Here is a 23,474-nt window from a genome sequence, read left to right as displayed (position 1 = left end):
ATGAAATTAAATAAAAAAATCTTTCCCAAAATAAAAAAAAAATCTTTTCAATAATGGATGTTTCGTATTTTGGCCACAAATGAGGCCTGCATTTGCTTACCTTGTAAGCTTAAGGATCTCGCCAAAAGCAAGGACAGTTCCTTACTTTGATGCCAATTTGTAAGCAGTTTTGGTATTGTTTCTCTCCCTCTTGCAAAAGATCGCTTCTGACCGAAGAAGACATTTTTAGAACTAATCGTGGTAGTACGACCAAATTATTTTTTTTTTTCAAGTGCTTATTTTGATGCCACTTGGTAAGCAGTTTGGTTACTGTGGTACCACTTTGTAAGCAGTTTTAGAATTTGTTCTTTGACAAAATATCTCTTCTCACCAGAGAAAAAATTATTGGCATGAATCTTGGTTTTACGAACAAAGAATTTTTTTTTCAACTGCTTACTTTGGAGCCACTTGGTAAGCAGTTTTGAGATTTTTTCTTTTTTGCGAAAAGATCAGTTCTCACCAGAGAAGACATTTTTGGAATGAGGCTTGGTATTACGCCCGAATAATTTTTTTTCAAGCGCTTACTTTGGTGCAACTTGGTAAGTAGTTTGGTTACTGTAGTGCCAATTTGTAAGCAGTTTTGTATTTTTTTCTCTTTTGAAAAAAATCACTTTTGACCAGAGAAGAAATTTTTAGAATGAATCTTGGTATTACGTCAAAAAAAAAATTAACTGCTTACTTTAGAGCCACTTGGTAAGCAGTTTTAAGACTTTTTTATTTTTTGCGAAAAGATCGCTTCTCATCAGAGAAGAAATTTTTGGAATGAGGCTTGGATCACGCCCAAATTAATTTTCTTTCAAGTACTTACTTTGGTGCAACTTGGTAAGTAGTTTAGTTACTTTGTTGCCAATTTGCAAGCAGTTTTAGGTTTCTTTCTTTCGAAAGATCACTTTTGACCAGAGAAGATATTTTTAGAATGAATTTTGGTATTAGGTCCAAAGAAATTTTTTTCAACTGCTTACTTTGGTGACACTTGGTAAGCAGTTTTGGAATTTTTTTCTCTTTTGCAAAAAAATCACTTTTGACTAGAGAAGACATTTTAAGAATGAGGCTTGGTATTACGCTCAAAATAATTTTCTTTCAAGTGCTTACTTTGGTGCAACTTGGTAAGCAGTTTGGTTACTTTGTTGTCGATTTGCAAGCAGTTTTGGGTTTCTTTCTTGCAAAAGATCGCTTTTGACCAGAGAAGAAATTTTAAAAAAGAATTTTTTTTTCAACTGCTTACTTTGGTGCCACTTGGTAAGCAGTTTTGGATTTTTTTCTCTTTTGCAAAAAAATCACTTTTGGCCAGAGAAGACATTTTTAGAATGAATCTTGGTATTACGTCCAAAGATTTCGTTTTCAACTGCTTACTTTGGAACCACTTGGTAAGCAGTTTTAAGATTTTTTTTATTTTTTTGCGAAAAGATCGCTTCTCACCAGAGAAGAAATTTTTAGAATGAGGATTGGTATTACGCCAAATTAATTTTCTTTCAAGTGCTTACTTTGATGCAACTTGGTAAGTAGTTTGGTTACTTTGTTGTCAATTTGTAAGAAGTTTTGGGTTTCTTTCTTGCAAAAGATCGCTTTTGACCAAAGAAGACATTTTTAGAATAAACCTTGGTATTACGTCCAAATTCATTTTTTTTCAACTGCTTACTTTGGAGCCACTTGGTAAGCAGTTTTGAAAAATTTGTATTTTTTGCAAAAAAATCGCTTTTCCCCAGAGAAGACATTTTTAGAATGAGGCTTGGTATTACGCCCAAATTAATTTTCTTTCAAGTGCTTACTTTGGAGCCACTTGGTAAGCAGTTTTGAGATTTTTTTCTTTTTTGCGAAAATATTGCTTTCAGAGAAGAAATTTCTTGAATGAAACTTGGTGTTATTCCCAAATAATTTTTTTTTTTCAACTGCTTACTTTGGTGCCTCTCTGTAAGCAGTTAAGATCTTTTAGTTGGATTTTTTTCTTGGGTGAATGTTCGGAGATAGGATTTGTGTTTATCATTTGAAATGGCATTTCCTCACCCCCCTCTGATACGTCTCGCCGCGTTGACTCAGCGTATTTTTTTTTGAGTTATCGCAGCAATAGCTTCTGCCGCCGCAGCAGCTGCTGCTGCTGCGAGCTTGATGCAATCATATTTGAGGAAAATATACGAAAGGTTTCAGTTGGTCATTACATGATCTTGCGAAAAGATGTCATTAACGGCTGCGGCACAATGTTCGAATCCCAGTCTGGGTATGGTCAATACCTTGGTATCACTGCTGGTGGAGGGGATCCTGGCGGCCCAGTGTAATATTTCGCCCAAGGAATCCTGGCCGGAGGATTATGCAGAGCAGGCCTTGAGCAAAGGCTTGGAGGAATATGATTTTGTGATAATTGGGGCCGGGACGGCTGGTTCTGTGGTGGCCAGTCGTTTGAGTGAGAATCCTGAGTTCAAGGTTTTGGTTTTGGAGGCCGGTGGGGATCCACCACCCGAGTCGGAGGTAGGTAAAGTGAGGAATAGAAAAGAATATTTTTTATTTAATCCCGCTGTTCCATTCCAGATCCCTGCAGCCTTTTTCGGGGTGCAATTTTCCAACTCCAGTTTTGCCTATTACCCGGAGCCGAATGGCCGTTCCTGTAGGGCCTTTAAAAATGAACGTTGCCACTGGCCACGGGGCAAGGTTTTGGGAGGTAGTGGGGCCATCAATGCCATGCTCTATGTGAGAGGCAATCGTGCGGAATATGACAAATGGTGTGAGTCGGGCAGTGAGGGTTGGTGTTATGAGGATGTTTGGCCCTATTTTGTGAAAATGACCACGCCCCAGGGCAACGACACCCATCCCAAGGGCTATGTGAGCCTCAACGAATTTGGAGATTTTGATCAACATGTGGTGGATTTATTGACACAAGCCGGTGCGGAATTGGGAGTACCCAAGGTGGAAGATTTTGTGGAAGGTAGCTATGTGGGCTATGCCCATATTAAGGGCACGGTGAGCGAGGGACGTCGTGGCAGCACGGGCAAAGGTTATTTGGCCAAGGTGGCCAAGTTTCGGCCAAATTTGCATATCATCAAAAATGCCTGGGTTAGCAAAATCGATTTCAATTCCCAGGGAGATAAAGTGGAGAGCATTGAATTTAGGCTGCAAGATAGCCACAACATGAGGGTGAGGGTCGGCAAGGAGGCCATACTCTCGGCGGGGGCCATAGATTCGCCAAAACTTTTGATGTTGTCGGGGGTGGGTCCCAGAGAAGTTTTGGAGCCCTTAAATATACCCCTGATTCACAATCTACCCGTGGGCGAAAATCTGCAGGATCATGTCTTGGCCTTGACATTTTTAAGGATACCAGCCGAGCCTCCCAAACCCACCCAGCTACTGGATGACATCTATCAATATATCATACATCAAAAGGGACCGCTTAGCTCCATTGGCAGTACCCCCCTTATTGGATTCATACAAAGCGATGCCAGTAAGTCTCCCCTCTATCCCGACATTGAAATGCACCACCTGTCCTTTAATCGTGGAAATATCCTGCGCATGGAGCTGCTCCTAAATGGCTTCTCCACCAAGCCGGAATATAAGCAGTTTATTTTAAAGGAAATTGAAAGCCATGATCTGGTGGCGGTGTTTGTTTTGGTGGCCCATCCCAAGTCGAGGGGTAGTGTGAAATTAAAATCCCCCTCCCCCTGGGATTATCCCACAATAGATTCTGGCTATTTTGCAGATCCCGAGGATATGGAGGTACTCCTAAGGGGTCTGGACTATGTCAATAAATTGGAACAGACCCAGGCCTTTAGGGAACGGCAAGCAGAAATTCTACACATACCCCTGGAGGAGTGCGACAAGTTTGAATTCAAATCTCCCCAATATTGGCGTTGTTATGCCAGCTACTTTACCTCCACCTGTTACCATCAAGTGGGCACGGTAAAAATGGGTTCCGCCGGAGATCCCACAACCTGTGTGGATCCTCAACTCAAGGTGAAGGGTGTCAAAAATCTCCGTGTTGTTGATGCCTCCATTATGCCCTTTGTGTCGAGCGGGAACACCAATGCCCCCACCATCATGATTGCCGAAAAAGCATCGGATCTTATCAGCCAACAGTGGCAGGCCGAGGGGAAATCGGCTACCCTGGAGAAAGGTTATAAAAGTGAATTGTAAATGGGAAATTAAGTATGGCTCGTGTTTGTAAATATTTCTATTTTTAAAATAAGACTTTGTTGTTGTTTGTTGTTAGCCACACAGTTGTTGTAAGATGATTATTTGCGGAATCATGGTGATAATGATAATTATTAAATGATTTAAACGTTTCAAGTAGCTGATGTTGTTGTCGTAATAATCTCTTTACTCTCTCTCAAAAAAAAAAAAAAAAAAAGAATAAATAATAAATAAAATAAAATAAACAACAACAACAACAAAAGAAAATATATGAGTCGAGATAATTTTCTCTTATACGAGGGCCTAGGGGCCACTTGGAAACTCTTAGAAATGGGGTTTGAAGGGGTAAATACACCTGCATATTTTGTGTAGGAATTTTTGGTCAACTATTTGGGTAAGATGAAAAAACGGCAACCAACTTCAGACTGCTGTCATTTCCAGGCCACACGTCCGACAGCTGTTTAAATTTATTCCAGTGACAGCTCATTATATTGTTTACCAGGGTACAAAAGGATTTTGCTGAGAATTTTCCAGAAAAAATGTTATTCGGAATGGAATTCAAGTGGGATAGTGTGATTTCTTGATATTTGGCTGGAAAACCACAAATGGCTATCGTTAGAGCCCTCCAGCATTTAAATGTGACTAAAACTTTTGTGTTTCGTATCGCGTATCGCTCTCATACTGGTAGCGTAGCCCGACGTTAAGGAAGTGGACGGAAGAAAACAGCAACATCAGCAGAAATGGTGCGAAAAGGTAAAGAAGCGACTTGATCACTTGAAACCCGCATATCGCAATATTCCATTCGGCAAATATTGAAAAATGAGCTCTGGCGGGGTAAAGCCATAGAAATTCCAAAAAGTGCAAGAACTTACACCGCAACGGAAAGAACATAGACGACTCAAAAGAGCTAAAGAGGGTTGCTTCGCTTGGCCGAAAGTAGCGAACTGCGCACTCAGCATCTGCCACCGAAGAATGGTTACAAAATGAGATTCCTCGCTTCATTTCCAACGCACAATGGCCATCCAACCAATCCGTTGGACTATTGTGTCTGGAGTTATTTGGAAAGCAAGGTGTGAAACCAAAGTGTCGCTGTTCCATTCCAGATCCCTGCTACCTTTTTTGGAGTGCAATTTTCATTTTTTTTAATATTTTTAAAGTTTTTTTTTTTTTTTTTTTAATAATTTTAATAATTTTTAATTTAACTTAACTTTTAAATTTAATTTAAAATCATTTTTTTAAATTGTTTTTGTTAAATTTTTTTTTACTTTAAGAAAATCATTTTTTTAATATTTTTATTGTTTTTTTTTTTTTAATAATTATTAATTTAATTTAAAATAATTTTTAAATTGTTTTTGTTTATTTTTTTATTTTTTCTTTAAAAAAGTCATTTTTTTAATATTTTTAAAGTTTTTTTTCTAAATAATTTTAATAATTTTTGATGTAATTTAATTTTTAAATTAACTTTAAAATAATTTTTAAATTGTATTTGTTTAATTTTTTTTATATCTTTAAACAAATCCTTGTTTTTATTTTTTTTTTAATAATTTTAATAGTTTTTAATTTAAAATAATTTCAAATATTTTTTAAAATAAAAACATTAATATTTGAAATATATATATTTTAATATTTTTAAAGTTTTTTTTTTTTTTAAATTTTAATTTAATTTAAAATAATTTTTAAATTGTTTTTGTGTAAATTTGTTTATTATTTCTTTAAAAAAATCTTTTTTTAATACTTTTAAAGTTTTTTTTAATAATTTTAATAATTTTTATTTTAATTTAAATTTAATTTAAAACAATTTTTAATTTTTTTGTTCAAATTTTTTTTATTCTTCCTTTAACAAGGAAGGAATTTAGTTTAATTTTTAAATTTAATTTAAAATAATTTTTGTTTAATTTATTCTTTAAAAAAAATCCTTTTTTATTTATTTTTAAAGCTTGTTTTAAATAATTTTAAAAATTTTTAAATTTAATTTTAATTTTTAAATTTAATTTAGAATAATTTTTAAAGCTTTTTTTTCATTTTTAATTTTATTTAATTTATAAATTTAATCATTTTAAAATTGTTTTTGTTTAATGTTTTTATTATTTCTTAAAAAAAGTTTTTTTTTTAAATATTTTTAAAGTTTTTTTTTTCAATTATAATAATTTTCAATTTAATTTAAATTTAAAATAATTTTTAAATAGTTTTTGTTTAATTTTTTGTATCTTTTCTTTAAAAAAATATATTTTTTTAATATTTTTAAAGTTTTTTTTTTTAAATAACTATAATTATTTTTAATTTAATTTAATTTTTAAATTTAATTTAAAATAATTTTTAAATTGTTTTTGTTTAAATTTTTTTATTTCTTTAAAAAATCATTTTCTTTAATATTTTTAAAGTTTTTTTTTTTAAATAATTTTAATAATTTCTAATTTAATTTAATTTTTAAATTTAATTTAAAATCATTTTTAAATTGTTTTTGTTCAATTTTTTTATTATTTCTTTAAAAAAATCTGTTTTTTTATTTTTATATTTTTAAAGTTTTGTTAATAAATAAATAATTAATTAATTTTCAATTTTTTTAATAATTAAATAATTTTAATAATTTTTATATTTAATTTAATATAATATTTAAATTATATTTTTTATTATTTCTTTAAAAAATAATTTTTTTTAAATATCTTTAAAGTTTTTTTTTAAATAGTTTTTAATTTAATTTTTAAATTTATTTTAAAATCATTTTTAAATTGTTTTTGTTTAAATGTTTCTTTATTATTTCTTTAAAAAAATATTTTTTTAAATAATGTTTAATTTTAATTTAAAAAAATTAAATTGTTTTTGTTCAATTTTTTTATTTTTTCTTTAAAAACAAAATATTTTTAAAGTTTTTTTTTTTAAATAATTATAATAATTTTTCATTTAATTTTTAAATTTAATTTAGAATAATTTTTTGTTAATATTTTAAAGTTTTTTTTTAATAATTTTAATAATTTTCAACTTAATTTAATTTTTAAATTTAATTTAAAATAATTTTTAAATTATTTTTGTTTAAAATTTTTTTATTATTTCTTTAAAAAAAAAAACTTTTTTCTGAATATTTTTAAAGTTTTATAAATAATTTTAATAATTTTAATTCAATTTAATTTTTTAATTTAATTTAAAATAATTTTTAATTTTTTTGTTTAAACTTTTTTTCTTTAAAAAAAATAATTTTTTTAATATTTCAAAAGTATTTTTTTTAAATAATTTTTAATTTAATTTTTAAAATCATTTTTAATTGCTTTTTTATTATTTTTTAAAAAAAATATGTTTTTTTAATTTTTTTTTTGAATAATTTTAATAATTTTTTAAATTTAATTTAAAATAATGTTTAAATTGTTTTTGTTTAATTTTTTTATTATTTCTTTAAAAATCATATTTTTTTTAATAGTTTTAAAGTTTTTTTTTTTAATAATTTTTAATTAAATTTAAAATAATTTTTAAATTGTTTTTGTTTATTTTTTTTAGTCAAAAAAATCATTTTTTATAGTTTTCTTTTTTTTTAAATAATTTTAATAATTTTTAATTTAATTTAATTTTTAAATTTAATTTAAAATAATTTTTTGATAGTTTTTTTTTTAATTTTTTTATTATTTCTTAAAAAAATATTTTTTTTTTCAATATTTTGAAGTTTTTTTTTAAATTTTAATAATTTTTAATTTACTTTAATTTAATTTTTAAATTTAACTCAAAATAATTTTTAAATTGTTGTTTGTTTAATTTTTTTCTTTAAACAATGATTTTTTTAAATATTTTAAAAGTTTTTTTTAAATAATTTTAATAATTTTCAATTTAATTTAATTTTCAAATTTAGAATCATTTTTAAATTGTTTTTGTTTATATTTTTTTATTATTTCTTTAAACAAATATTTTTTTTTTAATATTTTTAAAGTTTTTTTAAAGTAACTTTTATAAATTCATTTAATTTTTAAATTAATTTAAAAATAATTTTAAAATTGTTTTTGTTTATTTTTTTTATTATTTCTTAAAAAAATTATTATTTTTAATATTTTTAAAGTTTTTTTTTTTAATAATTTTAATAATTTTTAATTTAATTTAATTTTAAAATTTATTTAAGATAATTTTTAAATTTTTTTTGTTTAAATTTTTTATTGTTATTTCTTAAAAAATAATTTTTTTAATGTTTTAAAAGTTTTTTTTTATAATTTTAATAATTTTTAATTTAATTTAATTTAATTTAATTTTTAAATTTAATTAAAAATAATTTTTAAATTGTTATTGTCTAGTTTTTAATATTTTAAAAGTTTTCTTAAATATTTTTAAATTTAACTTAAAGTAATTTTTAAATTCTTTTTGTTTAAATTTTTTTATTATTTCTTTAAAAAAACCCTTTTTTTTTGAACATTTTTAAAGTTTTATAAATAATTTTAAATTTAATTTAAAATATTTTTTAAACTATTTTTGTTTAATTTTTTTATTTCTTTAAAAAATATTTTTTTTAAATACTTTTAATTTTTTTTAAATGTTAATAATTTTTAATTAAATTTAATTTTTAAATTTAATTTAAAATATTTATTATTATTACTATTTCTTTAAAAATTATTTTTTGTAATATTTAAAAAGTGTTTTTTTTTAATTTAATAATTTTTAATTTAATTGTTAAATATAATTTAAAATATTTTTTAAATTATTTTTGTTTAATTTTTTTTATTATTTCTTTAAAAAAATATTTTTTTAAATAATGTTTAAATTTAATTTAAAAAAAAAATAAATTGTTTTTGTTCAATTTTTTTATTTTTTCTTTAAAAACAAAATATTTTTAAAGTTTTTTTTTAAATAATTATAATAATTTTCATTTAATTTTTAAATTTAATTTAGAATAATTTTTTGTTAATATTTTAAAGTTTTTTTTTAATAATTTTAATAATTTTCAACTTAATTTAATTTTTAAATTTAATTTAAAATAATTTTTAAATTATTTTTTTTTAAATTTTTTTATTATTTCTTTAAAAAAAAAACTTTTTTTGAATATTTTTAAAGTTTTATAAATAATTTTAATAATTTTTAATTCAATTTAATTTTTTAATTTAATTTAAATTTTAAATTGTTTTTTTTTAATATTTTTTTATTTCTTTAAAAAATTAATTTTTTTTAATATTTTTAAATTTTTTTAACTAATTTTTAAATTTAATTTAAAATAATTTTTAATTTAATTTAAAATCATTCTTAAATTGTTATTTTTTTTATTATTTCTTAAAAAAAAAATCATTTTTTTAAATATTTTTAAAGTTTTTTTTTTAATAATTTTTAATTTAATTTTTAATTTAAAATAATTTTTAAATTGTGTTGTTATTTTTTATTATATATTTCTCAAAAAAAAAAAAAATATTTTTTTCTATATTTTTTAAAGGTTAAAAAATAATAAATATCAAGAAATAAAAGGCCACCAGAGCTATATTTGCAGCTTTATTAACTATTATTTTTAAATTTAAGCGAATAGTTTTTCATTTCATTCATTGTCATCGTCATCCTCTTCCATAACATAATCTTGGACATTGCGGGTTTCCTCGTCCTCCGCTGTATCCTGGTCGTAAATCGTGTATCCCTTCTGCAGCCAATCCTCTTTAATCAAATCCGAAGCCTTTTCGGCAATCATAATTGTGGGTCCATTGATATTGACCCCAATTATGGTGGGCATTATGGAGGCATCGGCCACCCGCAGATTTTCCACACCCTTGACACGTAAACGAGGATCTACCACTGATGATGGATCCTCAGTGGGAGCCATTTTTGCCGTACCCACCGGATGGTAGCATGTCTGGGACATATAACTGGAATAGCAACGCCAATACATCTCACTTTGATATTCAAACTGATCGCATTCATCAATGGGTATGTGGACCAACTGACCACCCCGTTCCCGGAAGGCAGTGGTGTTTACAAATTCCTCCAAATATTTCATGGCCCTAACCATAACCTGTAGATCTTCATCTTCGGCGAAATAATTTGCATACATTTTTGGAGGTTTTTTATACGAACGGGAATTTAGGATAATGGAGCCACGGGTTTTGGGGTGAATTACGAGGCTAAGAAATAGGACGATGGTGTTCTCCCTTACCACCTGAAGTAAATAGTCACGAATGTCACTTCTCACATCAATGTAGGATAGATAGGAGTCTAGAGAATCCACATCTCCCCGCTTTATAAATCTATTGATAATTTGGACATCAGGATAATTGTCATATGGCTTGTCCAGGACATCAATAAAACCAATGAGGCCCATACTCTGCTCCGTGGCCAAGGTACCATTGCGATATACCAAATACTCATAGACCGTATCCAAGTCCTCTGTTGGCTGGACTTGGGTGCCATTGTATTTGGCAAATAACAAATTCAGGACATGATCCTGTAAATTCCGACCCACGGGCAAATTTTGTACTACCGGAATGTGTAGAGGTTGTAACACCTCCTGCGGACCAATACCCGAAAGCATTAACAATTTGGGTGTATCAATGGAGCCTGCGGACAATATCACCTCCCGCCGCACCTTCACGGTGAGACGTCTTTTTTGATTTTTTTGTTGTAGCAAAAATGTCAAAGATCTCACCCATCGCATCGAAATTGATTTCGGTGACAAATGCATTTTTAATAACCTTTAAATTTGAACGTTTCGAGGCCGGTGTCAAATAACCCTTGGCCGTGGTGGTGCGAACTCCATCCTTTATTGTACCATATGCCCGGGAATAGCCCTTGTAATTGTTCATGTCAAAGTGGTCCAATATAGGATTACCCAACTCTTCGGCAGCTCCATAGATCAGATGGAAGAAATCCTCATCTATAACTTCGAAATCATTGATCTCAATATAACCTCCCGTGTCATTGTTTGCAGGCGGGGTCACCGATTTTTCAAAATAAGGCCATATGTCATCATAACCCCAGCCGGTATTGCCCATATCCCGCCATATATCATAGTCCCGGCGATTTCCGCTTAAATACATTAGGAGATTTAGCACCCCACTGCCGCCAATCAATTTGCCACGCGGCCAATAACATTGGCCATTTTTATAGGCCCGACAGGAACGATTATTGGGTTCGGCATAATAATCAAAGGCATAGCGATCATGGTTTATGGCTGGAGCCAAGGCTGGCACCTGGGGGAAATATTTTCCATATTTTTTTTTATTTCCCAAAAAGTGTACCACTTACCTCCCCCTCCTGAGGTGGATTTTCGCCGGCCTCTAAAACCAAAATTTTCCACTCAGGATTTTCGCTTAGCCGGCTGGCCACCACCGATCCGGCAGAGCCTGCCCCCACCACCACAAAATCATAGGTCTCCAAGCCATGTTGCAAAGCCTCATCAGCATAGTCGGGTGGATACAATTCCGGCCGAGCCAAATCACATTGCGATGCCAGTAGATATTCCGTCAACATGGAGACCATGGTATTCATGACTCCCACACTTTGGGAGCACTGCATTGTTTCCCGAGAGAAAAGTAGACAATGCTTTGAAAATATAAAAAAGGACCCTTGCCTCGGAGCTCTTCGTTTCGAACAGAGGCCTTATATAGGGGTGGAGATTTTCATTTTTAATTGTTTTATCACAATTGTTGGTGTTATTTTAATTAAAGAAATTATCAGGGTGTTACATAATTGTGGGGTAACTTAATTATAGGTTGGGTGGAACTCCTAGCTTCCTATTTAATTTTGCCAAAAATTTGCATAGAACAAATTGCTGGTTCTTTAACAAGCTATTATTTGTAAAATAGATAACCTGCAATGCCATCTAGAGGAAGCTAGCTGAGTTCATGACAAAAATGGGAGATAGATGGCTCTGAACTTACCAATAAATGAAATTTAATGGCTCTCTAGATACAGGGTGAACCAATTTCAGGCTGCTGTCATTTCTAAGCCACTCTTCCAACAGCTGTTAAAATTATCCCAGTGACAGCTCATTATATTGTTTACAAGCGTACAAAAGCATTTTGGCGAGAATGATCCAGAAAAAAAGTTATTCGTGTTCGGAATTCAAGCGTGATAGTGTGATTTCTTTATATTTGCCTGGAAAACCAAAAGTGGCTATCGTTAGAGCAATTCGGCATTTAAATGTGAATAAATCTTTTGTGTCTCGTACCATCCCTCGTTACCGTGATACTGGTAGCGTAGCCCGACGTCAAGAAAGTGGGCGGGAGAACATCAACAGCAACATCAGCAGAAATGGTTCGAAAAGTGAAGAAGCGATTTGATCGAAACCCACGTCGCAGTGGCCGAAAAATGGCTCGTGAGCTGAACATATCGCATTATTCCATTCGGCAAATATTGAAAAATGAGCTCGGGATAAAGCCATTGAAATTCCAAAAAATGCAAGAACTTACACCGCAACCGAAAGAGAAAGAAATAGACTCAAAAGAGCTAAAGAGAGTTGCTTCGCTTGGCCGAAAGTGGTGAACTGCCGAATTTGATTTTCTCCGAAGAGAAAACATTCGTTGTCCAGCAGTTTGTAAACAAACAAAATTATCGGGTTTACTTGCCAAAGAGGTCAGCTGAAAATGTGCACCTTCGGTTACCCACCAGAAGTCAAGCGCCGGCCATGGTGTGATGGTGTGGGCCGCCATAACAGCCGATAGTCACTCTCCGCTGGTATTAATTGACCGTGGCATCAGAATGAATGACGAATATTATCGCGAAAATATTCTAGAGGGTGTATTAAAGCCTTGGGCACGCAAAAATTTTGGCCGCAGACCTTGGACATTTCAACAGGAGTCAGCACGCGCCCCCCAAGAATGGTTACAAAATGAGGTTCCTCGCTTCATTTCGAGCGCACAATGGCCACCAAAATCTCCGGATACCAATCTGTTGGACTATTGTGTCTGGAGTATTTTGGAAACCAAGGTTGGCACTAAAAAATACCAAAGTATCGATCACCTCAAGCAAGCACTTGGCCGGGAATGGGCCAAAATAAGGCAAACATTATTTTATATAAAATACTGGGATTTTTGTGAAATAATTTTTAAATCAAATCTAACATGCCGATATTTTATTTTTAAGGAAACATTTCTCCAAAACCCTTTTAAAGCTTTTCGCAAAAATAAAAAAAAAAATTAAATTCCCCATTCTAGCCCTACTACTCTTTTTTGGTCCACATGCAGTGGTGAGATACTTTGCTAAGTATTTCCCCTTTTCCCAATAGAGGGCGTTGATGAGTGAGAATTGTTATTTGGTTATTTTAAAAAAATACAAACAATATCTTAAATAAAATTCTGGAATTTTTGTGAAAAACATTTTAAATCAAAACTAAAGTTCTGAGATTTGAAAAGGAATGCTTTTTCCACAACACCCTTAAAACTTTTCTCACAAAAAATATATTTTATCTTCCCCATTGTGCCCCTATTACTTTACCCACATGCTGCGGTGAGTCTTTGCTAAGTAAAGTGTTCCCCTTTTCTAAACAGAGGGCTTTGATAATTTTTATTTGGTTATATTAAAAAATAGAAACATTACTTTATATAAAATACTGGGATTTTTAAGGAGTGTTCGAAACCCCCTTTAAAACTCTTCTCGAAAAAATTTTTTTTATTTTCCCCATTTTGGCCCTACTACTCTCTTTTTGCCCACATGTTGCGGTAAGAGTCTTTGCTAAGTAAATTACTTCTCATTTTTCCAATAGAGGGCGTGGAAGATCAGTAATTGTTATTTGGTTATGTGTAAAAAATTCAAACATTATCTTATATAAAATACTGGGATTTTTGTGAAATAAATTTTAAATTAAATCTAAAATACTAGGATTTTATGAAGAAGATTTTTTCCATAAACCCTTTTAAACTTATCTCGAAAAAATACACTTTAAATTTCCCCATTGTGGCCCTACTACTCTTTTTTTGCTCACATGCTGCGGCGAGAGTCTTTGCTAAGTAAAGTACTTCCACTTTTCCCAATAGAGGGCGTTGATTATTCATAATTGTTATTTGGTTCAATGTTAATGTCTTTGCTAAGTAAAGTATTTCCCCTTTCCCCCATAGAGGGCGTTGATCACCGATATTTGTTATTTGGTTCAATGCTAATATATTCCAATTAGTTTTCGATTATGACAAATGGTAATTCACTTAATTACAAACAAATTATGTGATAACCCGCATAAACATACAAGTAACAGAGCAAGGGAAAAAATATATAAAAAGCCTTTAGCTATTTAGGCCGACATTTTTGTTTCGATTATTTGTTTGGCTAGCGGATATGGCCACAGCTCTTGCCTCGCAACACCAATGTACCTCTCAAAGTGTGGGAGTTATGAATACCATGGTCTCAATGCTGACGGAATATTTGCTGGCGGCCCAATGCAATATATCTCGAGCGGAAGATTATCCTAGCGACTATGCTGAGGAGGCCTTGCGGCATGGTTTGGATACCTATGATTTTGTGGTTGTTGGAGCCGGCTCAGCAGGATCCGTGGTGGCCAGTCGCCTAAGTGAAAATCGCAAGTGGAAAATTCTGGTCTTGGAGGCTGGTGATAATCCTCCACAAGAATCGGAGGTAGGTGGCTGGTCTAACAGGTTGACGAAATGGAATTTTAAGTAATTTTCTCTTAGGTCCCTGCCATGTCCATGGCCATACCCCATAGCCGTTATGTTTATGATTATTATACGGAGCCAAATGGGCGTTCCTGTCGTGCTTTTAAAAATGCACAATGCTATTGGCCGAGGGCGAAAATGATGGGAGGTTCCGGAGCCGTTAATGCCCTGATGTATTTACGGGGTAATCGTAGGGATTATGATGTGTGGTTGGAAATGGGCAACCCCGGTTGGGGTTATGATGATGTGTGGCCATATTTTGAAAAATCGGTAAGTCCGACACAAAATTGTTCCCAGGGGTACATAGAGGTCAACGAAGTCCAACATGTTAATGAGGAGGCATTTGAAATGGTCTACACAGCAGCCAAGGAAGTGGGCCAGCCAGTATTCGAAAATTTTGGCAAGGATAATTATCGAGGATATTCCAGTGTACTGGGTACGGTTAAGGATGGTCGTCGTACCACCACGGCCAAGGGTTATTTGACCCCAGCCTCTAAGCAGCCAAATTTACAGGTCATCAAAAATGCCCAGGTTGTTAAACTTAATTTTGATGGCCGAGGTCAAAGGGTCAAGTCTCTGACATTTTTGTTAAATCATAAACTACAAAAAAGGCGTCTTACCGTGAAAATACGCAAGGAGGCCATATTATCTGCCGGATCCATAGATACCCCAAAGTTATTGATGCTATCGGGTCTGGGTCCCCAAGAAGTTCTGCAGCCCTTACACATACCGGTATTACATGATTTACCGGTGGGCCGGAATTTACAGGATCATATATTCAATGTGGTCTTTGCCAAGTTCAACGGGTCCAAGGCCCAACCAGTGGATCCCCTGGAGATGGTGTACCAATATTTGGTCTATAAAAATGGTTCCCTGGCCACCATAGACAGCATGAGCCTGGTTGGCTTCCTGGATGTCCAGCCAAAGAGTCACAACAATTATCCGGATGTTCAAATTATCCATCGAGCCTTCAGGCAGGGTGACGATAACATGTTGAAAACTTTTCTCATCTCCACAAATATGCGGAAGGATATAAGTGATTATCTACTACAAATGGTAAGGGAAAATTCCGCTTTATTATTCCTCAGCTTGGTGTCACATCCCAAGTCTCGTGGCACCGTTAGCCTACAGTCCCGTTCTCACAACAAGCCTCCCAAAATTGAGGCAAATTATTTCGGCGAGAGAGAAGATCTGGAGGTTATGTTAAAGGCCATGCAGTATTTGGAGAGCTATGTAAATACCACAGTTTTCCAGGAGCGTCAGGGTGAACTGGTCCACATACCCATAGAGGAGTGTGATCGCCACGAATTTAAAAGTGAAGAGTATTGGCGTTGCTATAGCAGTTATATGTCCACAACTTGTTACCATCCAGTGGGTACGGCGAAAATGGGTCCCGCAGAGGATCCATCTTCAGTGGTGGATCCACGTTTACGGGTAAAGGGTGTGGAAAATCTGCGGGTTGTCGATGCCTCCATTATGCCCACCATACCAGGGGTCAACACAAATGGACCCACCATCATGCTGGCCGAGAAGGCAGCGGATTTAATCAAGGAAGATTGGCTCGAGGCCAGATATAGCATTGGAGATACGGAAGAGCTGGATGAGGAAAATGACTATGAGAATCACATGGATGAGGGAATCGTTGAAGATGAGGAATAAAACACTTAAAAAAATTAATGTTTTTTAAAGAAGTCCTAAATAAATTTAACGATTTTTTGAAAACTAATTTTCAAGGATTCCCATAAACGTCGATTTTTTTAAAAATAAATTTTCAAAGATTCCCATAAACGAGGATTTTTTAAAAAATTAATTTTCAAGGATTTTAAGGAAACGTGGATTTTTTAAAAAATAATTTTCAAGGATTTTAAGGAAACGTGGATTTTTTAAAAAATAATTTTCAAGGATTTTAAGGAAACGTGGATTTTTTAAAAAATAATTTTCAAGGATTTTAAGGAAACGTGGATTTTTTAAAAAATAATTTTCAAGGATTTTAAGGAAACGTGGATTTTTTAAAAAATAATTTTCAAGGATTTCCATAAACGTGGATTTTTTAAAAAATAATTTTCAAGGATTTTAGAGAATCCTGGATTTTTTAAAAATAATTTTCAAGGATTTCATAAACGTGGATTTTTTAAAAAATAATTTTCAAGGATTTCATAAACGTGGATTTTTTAAAAAATAATTTTCAAGGATTTTAGAGAATCCTGGATTTTTTAAAAATAATTTTCAAGGATTTCCATAAACGTGGATTTTTTAAAAAATAATTTTCAAGGATTTTAAGGAAACGTGGATTTTTTAAAAAATAATTTTCAAGGATTTTAAGGAAACGTGGATTTTTTAAAAAATAATTTTCAAGGATTTTAAGGAAACGTGGATTTTTTAAAAAATAATTTTCAAGGATTTTAAGGAAACGTGGATTTTTTAAAAAATAATTTTCAAGGATTTTAAGGAAATGTGGATTTTTTAAAAAATAATTTTCAAGGATTTTAAGGAAACGTGGATTTTTTAAAAAATAATTTTCAAGGATTTTAGAGAATCCTGGATTTTTTAAAAATAATTTTCAAGGATTTCCATAAACGTGGATTTTTTGAAAAATAATTTTCAAGGATTTCCATAAACGTGGATTTTTTAAAAAATAATTTTCAAGGATTTCCATAAACGTGGATTTTTTAAAAAATAATTTTCAAGGATTTCCATAAACGTGGATTTTTTAAAAAATAATTTTCAAGGATTTCCATGAACGTGGATTTTTTTAAAAAATAATTTTCAAGGATTTCCATAAACGTGGATTTTTTAAAAAATAATTTTCAAGGATTTCCATAAACGTGGATTTTTTAAAAAATAATTTTCAAGGATTTCCATAAACGTGGATTTTTTTAAAAAATAATTTTCAAGGATTTCCATAAACGTGGATTTTTTAAAAAATAATTTTCAAGGATTTCCATAAACGTGGATTTTTTGAAAAATAATTTTCAAGGATTTCCATAAACGTGGATTTTTTAAAAAATAATTTTCAAGGATTTCCATAAACGTGGATTTTTTGAAAAATAATTTTCAAGGATTTCCATAAACGTGGATTTTTTAAAAAATAATTTTCAAGGATTTCCATAAACGTGGATTTTTTTAAAAAATAATTTTCAAGGATTTCCATAAACGTGGATTTTTTAAAAAATAATTTTCAAGGATTTCCATAAACGTGGATTTTTTGAAAAATAATTTTCAAGGATTTCCATAAACGTGGATTTTTTAAAACATAATTTTCAAGGATTTCCATAAACGTGGATTTTTTGAAAAATAATTTTCAAGGATTTCCATAAACGTGGATTTTTTAAAAAATAATTTTCAAGGATTTCCATAAACGTGGATTTTTTGAAAAATAATTTTCAAGGATTTCCATAAACGTGGATTTTTTAAAAAATAATTTTCAAGGATTTCCATAAACGTGGATTTTTTAAAAAATAATTTTCAAGGATTTCCATAAACGTGGATTTTTTGAAAAATAATTTTCAAGGATTTCCATAAACGTGGATTTTTTAAAAAATAATTTTCAAGGATTTCCATAAACGTGGATTTTTTGAAAAATAATTTTCAAGGATTTCCATAAACGTGGATTTTTTAAAAAATAATTTTCAAGGATTTCCATGTACGTGGATTTTTTTAAAAAATAATTTTCAAGGATTTCCATAAACGTGGATTTTTTAAAAAATAATTTTCAAGGATTTCCATAAACGTGGATTTTTTAAAAAATAATTTTCAAGGATTTCCATAAACGTGGATTTTTTCAAAAAATAATTTTCAAGGATTTCCATTAACGTGGATTTTTTTTAAAAAATAATTTTCAAGGACTTCCATAAACGTGGATTTTTTTTAAAAAATAATTTTCAAGGATTTCCATAAACGCGGATTTTTTAAAAAATAATTTTCAAGGATTTCGATAAACGTGGATTTTTTAAAAAATAATTTTCAAGGATTTCCATGAACGTGGATTTTTTTAAAAAATAATTTTCAAGGATTTCCATAAACGTGGATTTTTTAAAAAATAATTTTCAAGGATTTCCATAAACGTGGATTTTTTAAAAAATAATTTTCAAGGATTTCCATGAACGTGGATTTTTTTAAAAAATAATTTTCAAGGATTTCCATAAACGTGGATTTTTTAAAAAATAATTTTCAAGGATTTCCATAAACGTGGATTTTTTAAAAAATAATTTTCAAGGATTTCCATAAACGTGGAATTTTTAAAAAATAATTTTCAAGGATTTCCATAAACGTGGAATTTTTAAAAAATAATTTTCAAGGATTTCCATAAACGTGGATTTTTTAAAAAATAATTTTCAAGGATTTCCATAAACGTGGAATTTTTAAAAAATAATTTTCAAGGATTTCCATGAACGTGGATTTTTTTAAAAAATAATTTTCAAGGATTTCCATGAACGTGGATTTTTTTAAAAAATAATTTTCAAAGATTTCTATAAACGTGGATTTTTTAAAAAATAAATTTCAAAGATTTCCATAAACGTGGATTTTTTAAAAAACATTTTTCAAGGATTTCCATAAACGTGGATTTTTTAAAAAATAATTTTCAAGGAATTCCATAAACGTGGATTTCTTTTTAAAAATAATTTTCAAGGATTTCCATAAACGTGGATTTCTTTTTAAAAATAATTTTCAAGGATTTCCATAAACGTGGATTTTTTAAAAAAATAATTTTCAAGGATTCCCATAGACGTGGATTTTTTAAAAAATAATTTTCAAGGATTCCAATAGACGTGGATTTTTTAAAAAATAATTTTCGAGGATAAACGTGGATTTCTTTTTAAAAATAATTTTCAAGGATTTCCATTAACGTGGATTTTTTGAAAAATAATTTTCAAGGATTTCCATATACGTGGATTTTTTAAAAAATAATTTTCAAGGATTTCCATAAACGTGGATTTTTTAAAAAATAATTTTCAAGGATTTCCATAAACGTGGATTTTTTAAAAAATCGTTGGTGCTGTTTTGCCGTATTCTTACTCCGAAAAAATCGGAGGTTTGAGGTTGTTCTCAGATACTGAGTTTTTTTATTAGAATCATTTGGATTTAAAATAGAGGCACGGCCCCTCAAAATAATTATGGCAAATATTTTTTCAAATTTGTTTTTTTTTTTCTCTTTAAACAAATAAATTAACTAATTAAGCTTTCGGAACACCTGGACAAACATCCGAAAAATAGCTAGAAGTGTTAAGCCTAATTGCCAATAGAAAGAATTTCAGTTAATTGTCAAATATCGAAGTGTTGAGATGACAACGGGAATTCTAACTCCGTTTGGCAATCAATGTTCCATAAATAGTGTGGGAGCGGTAAATACTTTGCTTTCGATATTGGTGGAATCCATTTTGACAAGGCAATGTGGTTTGGAAAATGAGCAGAACTATCCGCCAGACTATGCTCAAGAAGTTGTCAAGCAGAGAAGTGTGGAGAGCTATGATTTTGTGGTAATTGGAGCTGGGACGGCGGGATCGGTGTTGGCCAGTCGTTTAAGTGAGAAACCCAATTGGAGGATATTGGTATTGGAGGCAGGTGGAGATCCGCCACAGGAGTCAGAGGTAAGGTAATGGAAAAGGAAGGGTTAATTTTTCGATGATAAATATTATTTTTTTTACCAGGTCCCAAATATTTTCCCCAGTCTCCAGCACAGCAATTATACGTTTAATTACTTTGTGGAACCCAATGAGCGAGCCTGTAAGGGCTATAAAAATGAGCGCTGCTATTGGCCGCGAGGCAAAATGATTGGCGGTTCGGGGGCAATAAATGCCCTAATGTATATTCGAGGCAATCGCTGGGACTACAATAGCTGGTTGGAATTGGGCAATACGGGATGGGGTTTCGAGGATGTCTGGCCTTATTTCAAAAAATCCGTTAGGCCTCAAGGCAGTGACGACTTTCCTCTAGGCTATGTGGATGTTGGTGAATTCCGAATGTATGATGAAGATATTTTGCAATTGATCTACCAGGGAGCCCAGGAAATGGGTCAAGAGATACTCAAACGATTTAGCCACGATCATGTGCTGGGATATTCCAGGATGTGGGGTTTTGTGAAGAATGGTCAACGTACCACCTCAGGCAAGGGGCATTTGGGTCGAGTTGCCTCGCAAAGACCCAATTTGAGGGTCATAAAAAATGCCCAGGTTTCGAAAATCAACTTTGATCCACACGGTAGGAGAGTTACCTCAGTGGATTTTGTTCTGCAGGACAACATGAAAATGTCAGCCAGGGTGGCTAAGGAGGCCATATTATCTGCCGGGTCCATTGATACCCCCAAGCTTCTTATGCTCTCCGGCATTGGACCCCAAGATGTCTTGAGGCCCCTAAATATTCCCTTGATCCAAGATTTGAATGTGGGCGAAAATCTCCAAGATCATGCAGTGGCATGTGTATTCATCAAACTAGATGGTGAGCCGGTGGATCGAAATTTCCTCACCGATTCCATGTACCAATATCTGGTGCACAAACAAGGACCCCTGAGTACCATTGGCGTGATGAGCATTAATGGCTTTGTAAAACTAAACAGCAGCTCTTCTGATGACAATGCCATTCCAGATATACAAATCATCCACGCCATTGCCAGGATAGGTGATGTGGGCACCCTAAATACCTTCCTGGTGGGTCAGAGTATCAGAGACGATCTAAGGCGTTATTTGTTGGGAGTCCAGCAGCACCAACATGTTATGGTGGTTTTTATTTTGCTCTCCAAACCCAAATCTAGGGGAAATATAAAATTAAAATCCTCATCTTACCTAGATCCTCCCATAATAAATGCCAATTACTTTGAGGAACCCGAAGACTCTGCCACTTTAATTCAAGGCCTTGAATATATAACCAATTTTGTCAACACCACCCCATTCCAGAGGAAAAATGCCGATATTATCCAACTGCCTTTGGAGGAATGCAATCGTTTGGAATTCAAATCCCCCGACTATTGGAAATGTTATTTGAAATATATGTCCACAACCTGCTATCATCCGGTGGGTACGGCAAAAATGGGACCAGAAAATGATCAGCAAGCCGTTGTTAGTCCAAGGCTTAAAGTTAGGGGCGTAGACAATCTGCGTGTTGTAGATGCCTCCATTATGCCTCTACTCACCAGTGTCAATACGAATGGGCCCACCCTTATGATTGGCGAAAAGGCGGCCGATCTCATCAAAGAAGAGTGGTAGAGGGGACAAGGACAAAAGACATGGGAGAAGAGGTTTTAGAAAATTGATAAAAAAATAAATTTAATTAAAAAAATAAATTCAATTTAAATTAAAAATATAATTAAAAAACTTGTTTTAAAAATCGTCTATTTAAAAAAAAAATAAATTAATAAATAAATATAAAAATAAAAATAAAAAAATCAAAGAAAAAATAAAATAAAAAAAATTTAATAAATATCACGATGTGGTCCGATCGTATTTAAAAAAATATGTTTTCCCAGCATAATCGGAGCCTTAAACGTGGATTTTTTTCAAGCTCCAAAAAGCCTTAAAACGAGATTTCTAAATTTTTTTTGAAATTTTTTTTTTTTTCGGAGCCTTAAACTAAGTATTTTTTAACGAAAACTTTTTCAAAGACCCAAAAGGTATTCTAAAATTTATTTTTAAAAAATTAAATTTCACGGACCAACATAGGAATAGGAAAATTTAGGGATACTCGGACCAAAAAATATTTTAATTTGGAAGTTTTTAAAATTTTTAAAGTTGTTAAAGTGGACTTTTCAAGGACCAATAGGAATTTAAAGTTGGATTTTTTTTTTAAGATTTTTATATCAAGAACCAAAGGAATTTTACAATGCGAATTTTTTAGTGAATATTGAGCCTAAAAAATGTTTTTTTGTTTAATACTGTTTTTCAAACATGTATTTAAAAATAACGTGTATTTAAAAATAAATAAATAGTTTTGATTTTTTTATAATATTTGTTTAAGGAATAGAATATTTTTTAAGGACCTTTAGATCCTTTAGATTATTAAAGAATATTTTTCCAAAAACTAACAGCGCCTTAAGATGTGGATTTTTTTTTTAAATATTCAGGATCAATAAACCTGGATTTGTTAAGAATTATTTTTTTTTATCAAAAAAAAAAAAAAAAAAAATAATAAATAAATAAATAAAATAAAAAACCAAATAATCCATATTCATTAAGAATATTTTAAAAGATCTAAAGAAATTCTGAAATTTTCCAAAAAAAATTGTTGAATTTTTAAGGGATTTATTTGAGGATCTAAGAAACATTTTTAAGTGTCCAAAGAAAAATAATCATAAATTTTTAAGGATATTCTTTCTCAGGATCGAAAGATTAATAATCAAGAATTTGTTAAATATTTATCCAAATATAAATATTTCTGGATTTTTCAAGGATAATTTTTCAAGGACTTTTAAACCTTTTTTTTTTCAAATAATTATGAGCAAAAATGATGTAGTTTCTAAAAAATATTTATTCCAGGACCTTCACAACTAAAATCGTGGAGTTGTTAATGGATATTTTCAATGAATTTTTTTCTGGAGAAATTTGTGGATTTGTTCTGCAACTTTTCTAGGACTTGCAGAGCAGAGAAAGCGAAAATAATGTAGTTTTTTTCATTTTTAATAATGTGGTTTTTCAAGGACCTTCACACCTAAAATTGTGTTGAGTTTTTAGAGAATATTTTCAAAGAGAAACAAAAACAAAGATTTTTATTTTATTTTTTTTTTTTTTTTTTTGGAAAGATTTTTTCTATGACTTGCAGAGACTTGAAATCAGATATTTGTCT

General features: G+C 31.0%; 4 protein-coding genes across 6 annotated transcripts in view; 3 read left to right on the top strand and 1 right to left on the bottom strand.

Moving 5' to 3' along the window:
• Positions 1–23,474, bottom strand: part of LOC105261991 (flotillin-2) — a 525,605-nt gene that overhangs the window by 144,114 nt on the left and 358,017 nt on the right. The gene's annotated exons all lie outside the window — the stretch shown is intronic.
• Positions 2,174–4,233, top strand: LOC101901667 (glucose dehydrogenase [FAD, quinone]). Its single transcript, XM_059122409.1, has 2 exons — positions 2,174–2,502; positions 2,563–4,233. Exons 1-2 carry the CDS (start codon positions 2,212–2,214, stop codon positions 4,156–4,158), a joined length of 1,887 nt encoding a protein of 628 aa, XP_058978392.1. The 5' UTR covers positions 2,174–2,211; the 3' UTR covers positions 4,159–4,233.
• On the top strand, positions 14,350–14,782 carry LOC101887375 (ecdysone oxidase-like). The gene has a single exon (XM_059122420.1). It carries the CDS (start codon positions 14,368–14,370, stop codon positions 14,707–14,709), a length of 342 nt encoding a protein of 113 aa, XP_058978403.1. The 5' UTR covers positions 14,350–14,367; the 3' UTR covers positions 14,710–14,782.
• Positions 19,966–23,474, top strand: part of LOC101898793 (uncharacterized) — a 15,649-nt gene continuing 12,140 nt past the window's right edge. The window contains exons 1-3 of the mRNA XM_059122525.1: positions 19,966–20,290; positions 20,351–21,897; positions 22,258–22,268. Of these exons, the coding sequence (XP_058978508.1) occupies positions 19,985–20,290; positions 20,351–21,897; positions 22,258–22,268 (1,864 nt within the window). The 5' untranslated portion in view covers positions 19,966–19,984. The remainder of the gene's footprint in view (positions 20,291–20,350; positions 21,898–22,257; positions 22,269–23,474) is intronic.

Source organism: Musca domestica, unplaced genomic scaffold (genome assembly GCF_030504385.1).
Source record: "Musca domestica strain aabys unplaced genomic scaffold, Musca_domestica.polishedcontigs.V.1.1 20, whole genome shotgun sequence".
Taxonomy (NCBI): domain Eukaryota; kingdom Metazoa; phylum Arthropoda; class Insecta; order Diptera; family Muscidae; genus Musca; species Musca domestica.
Note: the sequence above shows the minus strand (reverse complement) of the source record. Positions and strands in the feature narration are given on the sequence as shown.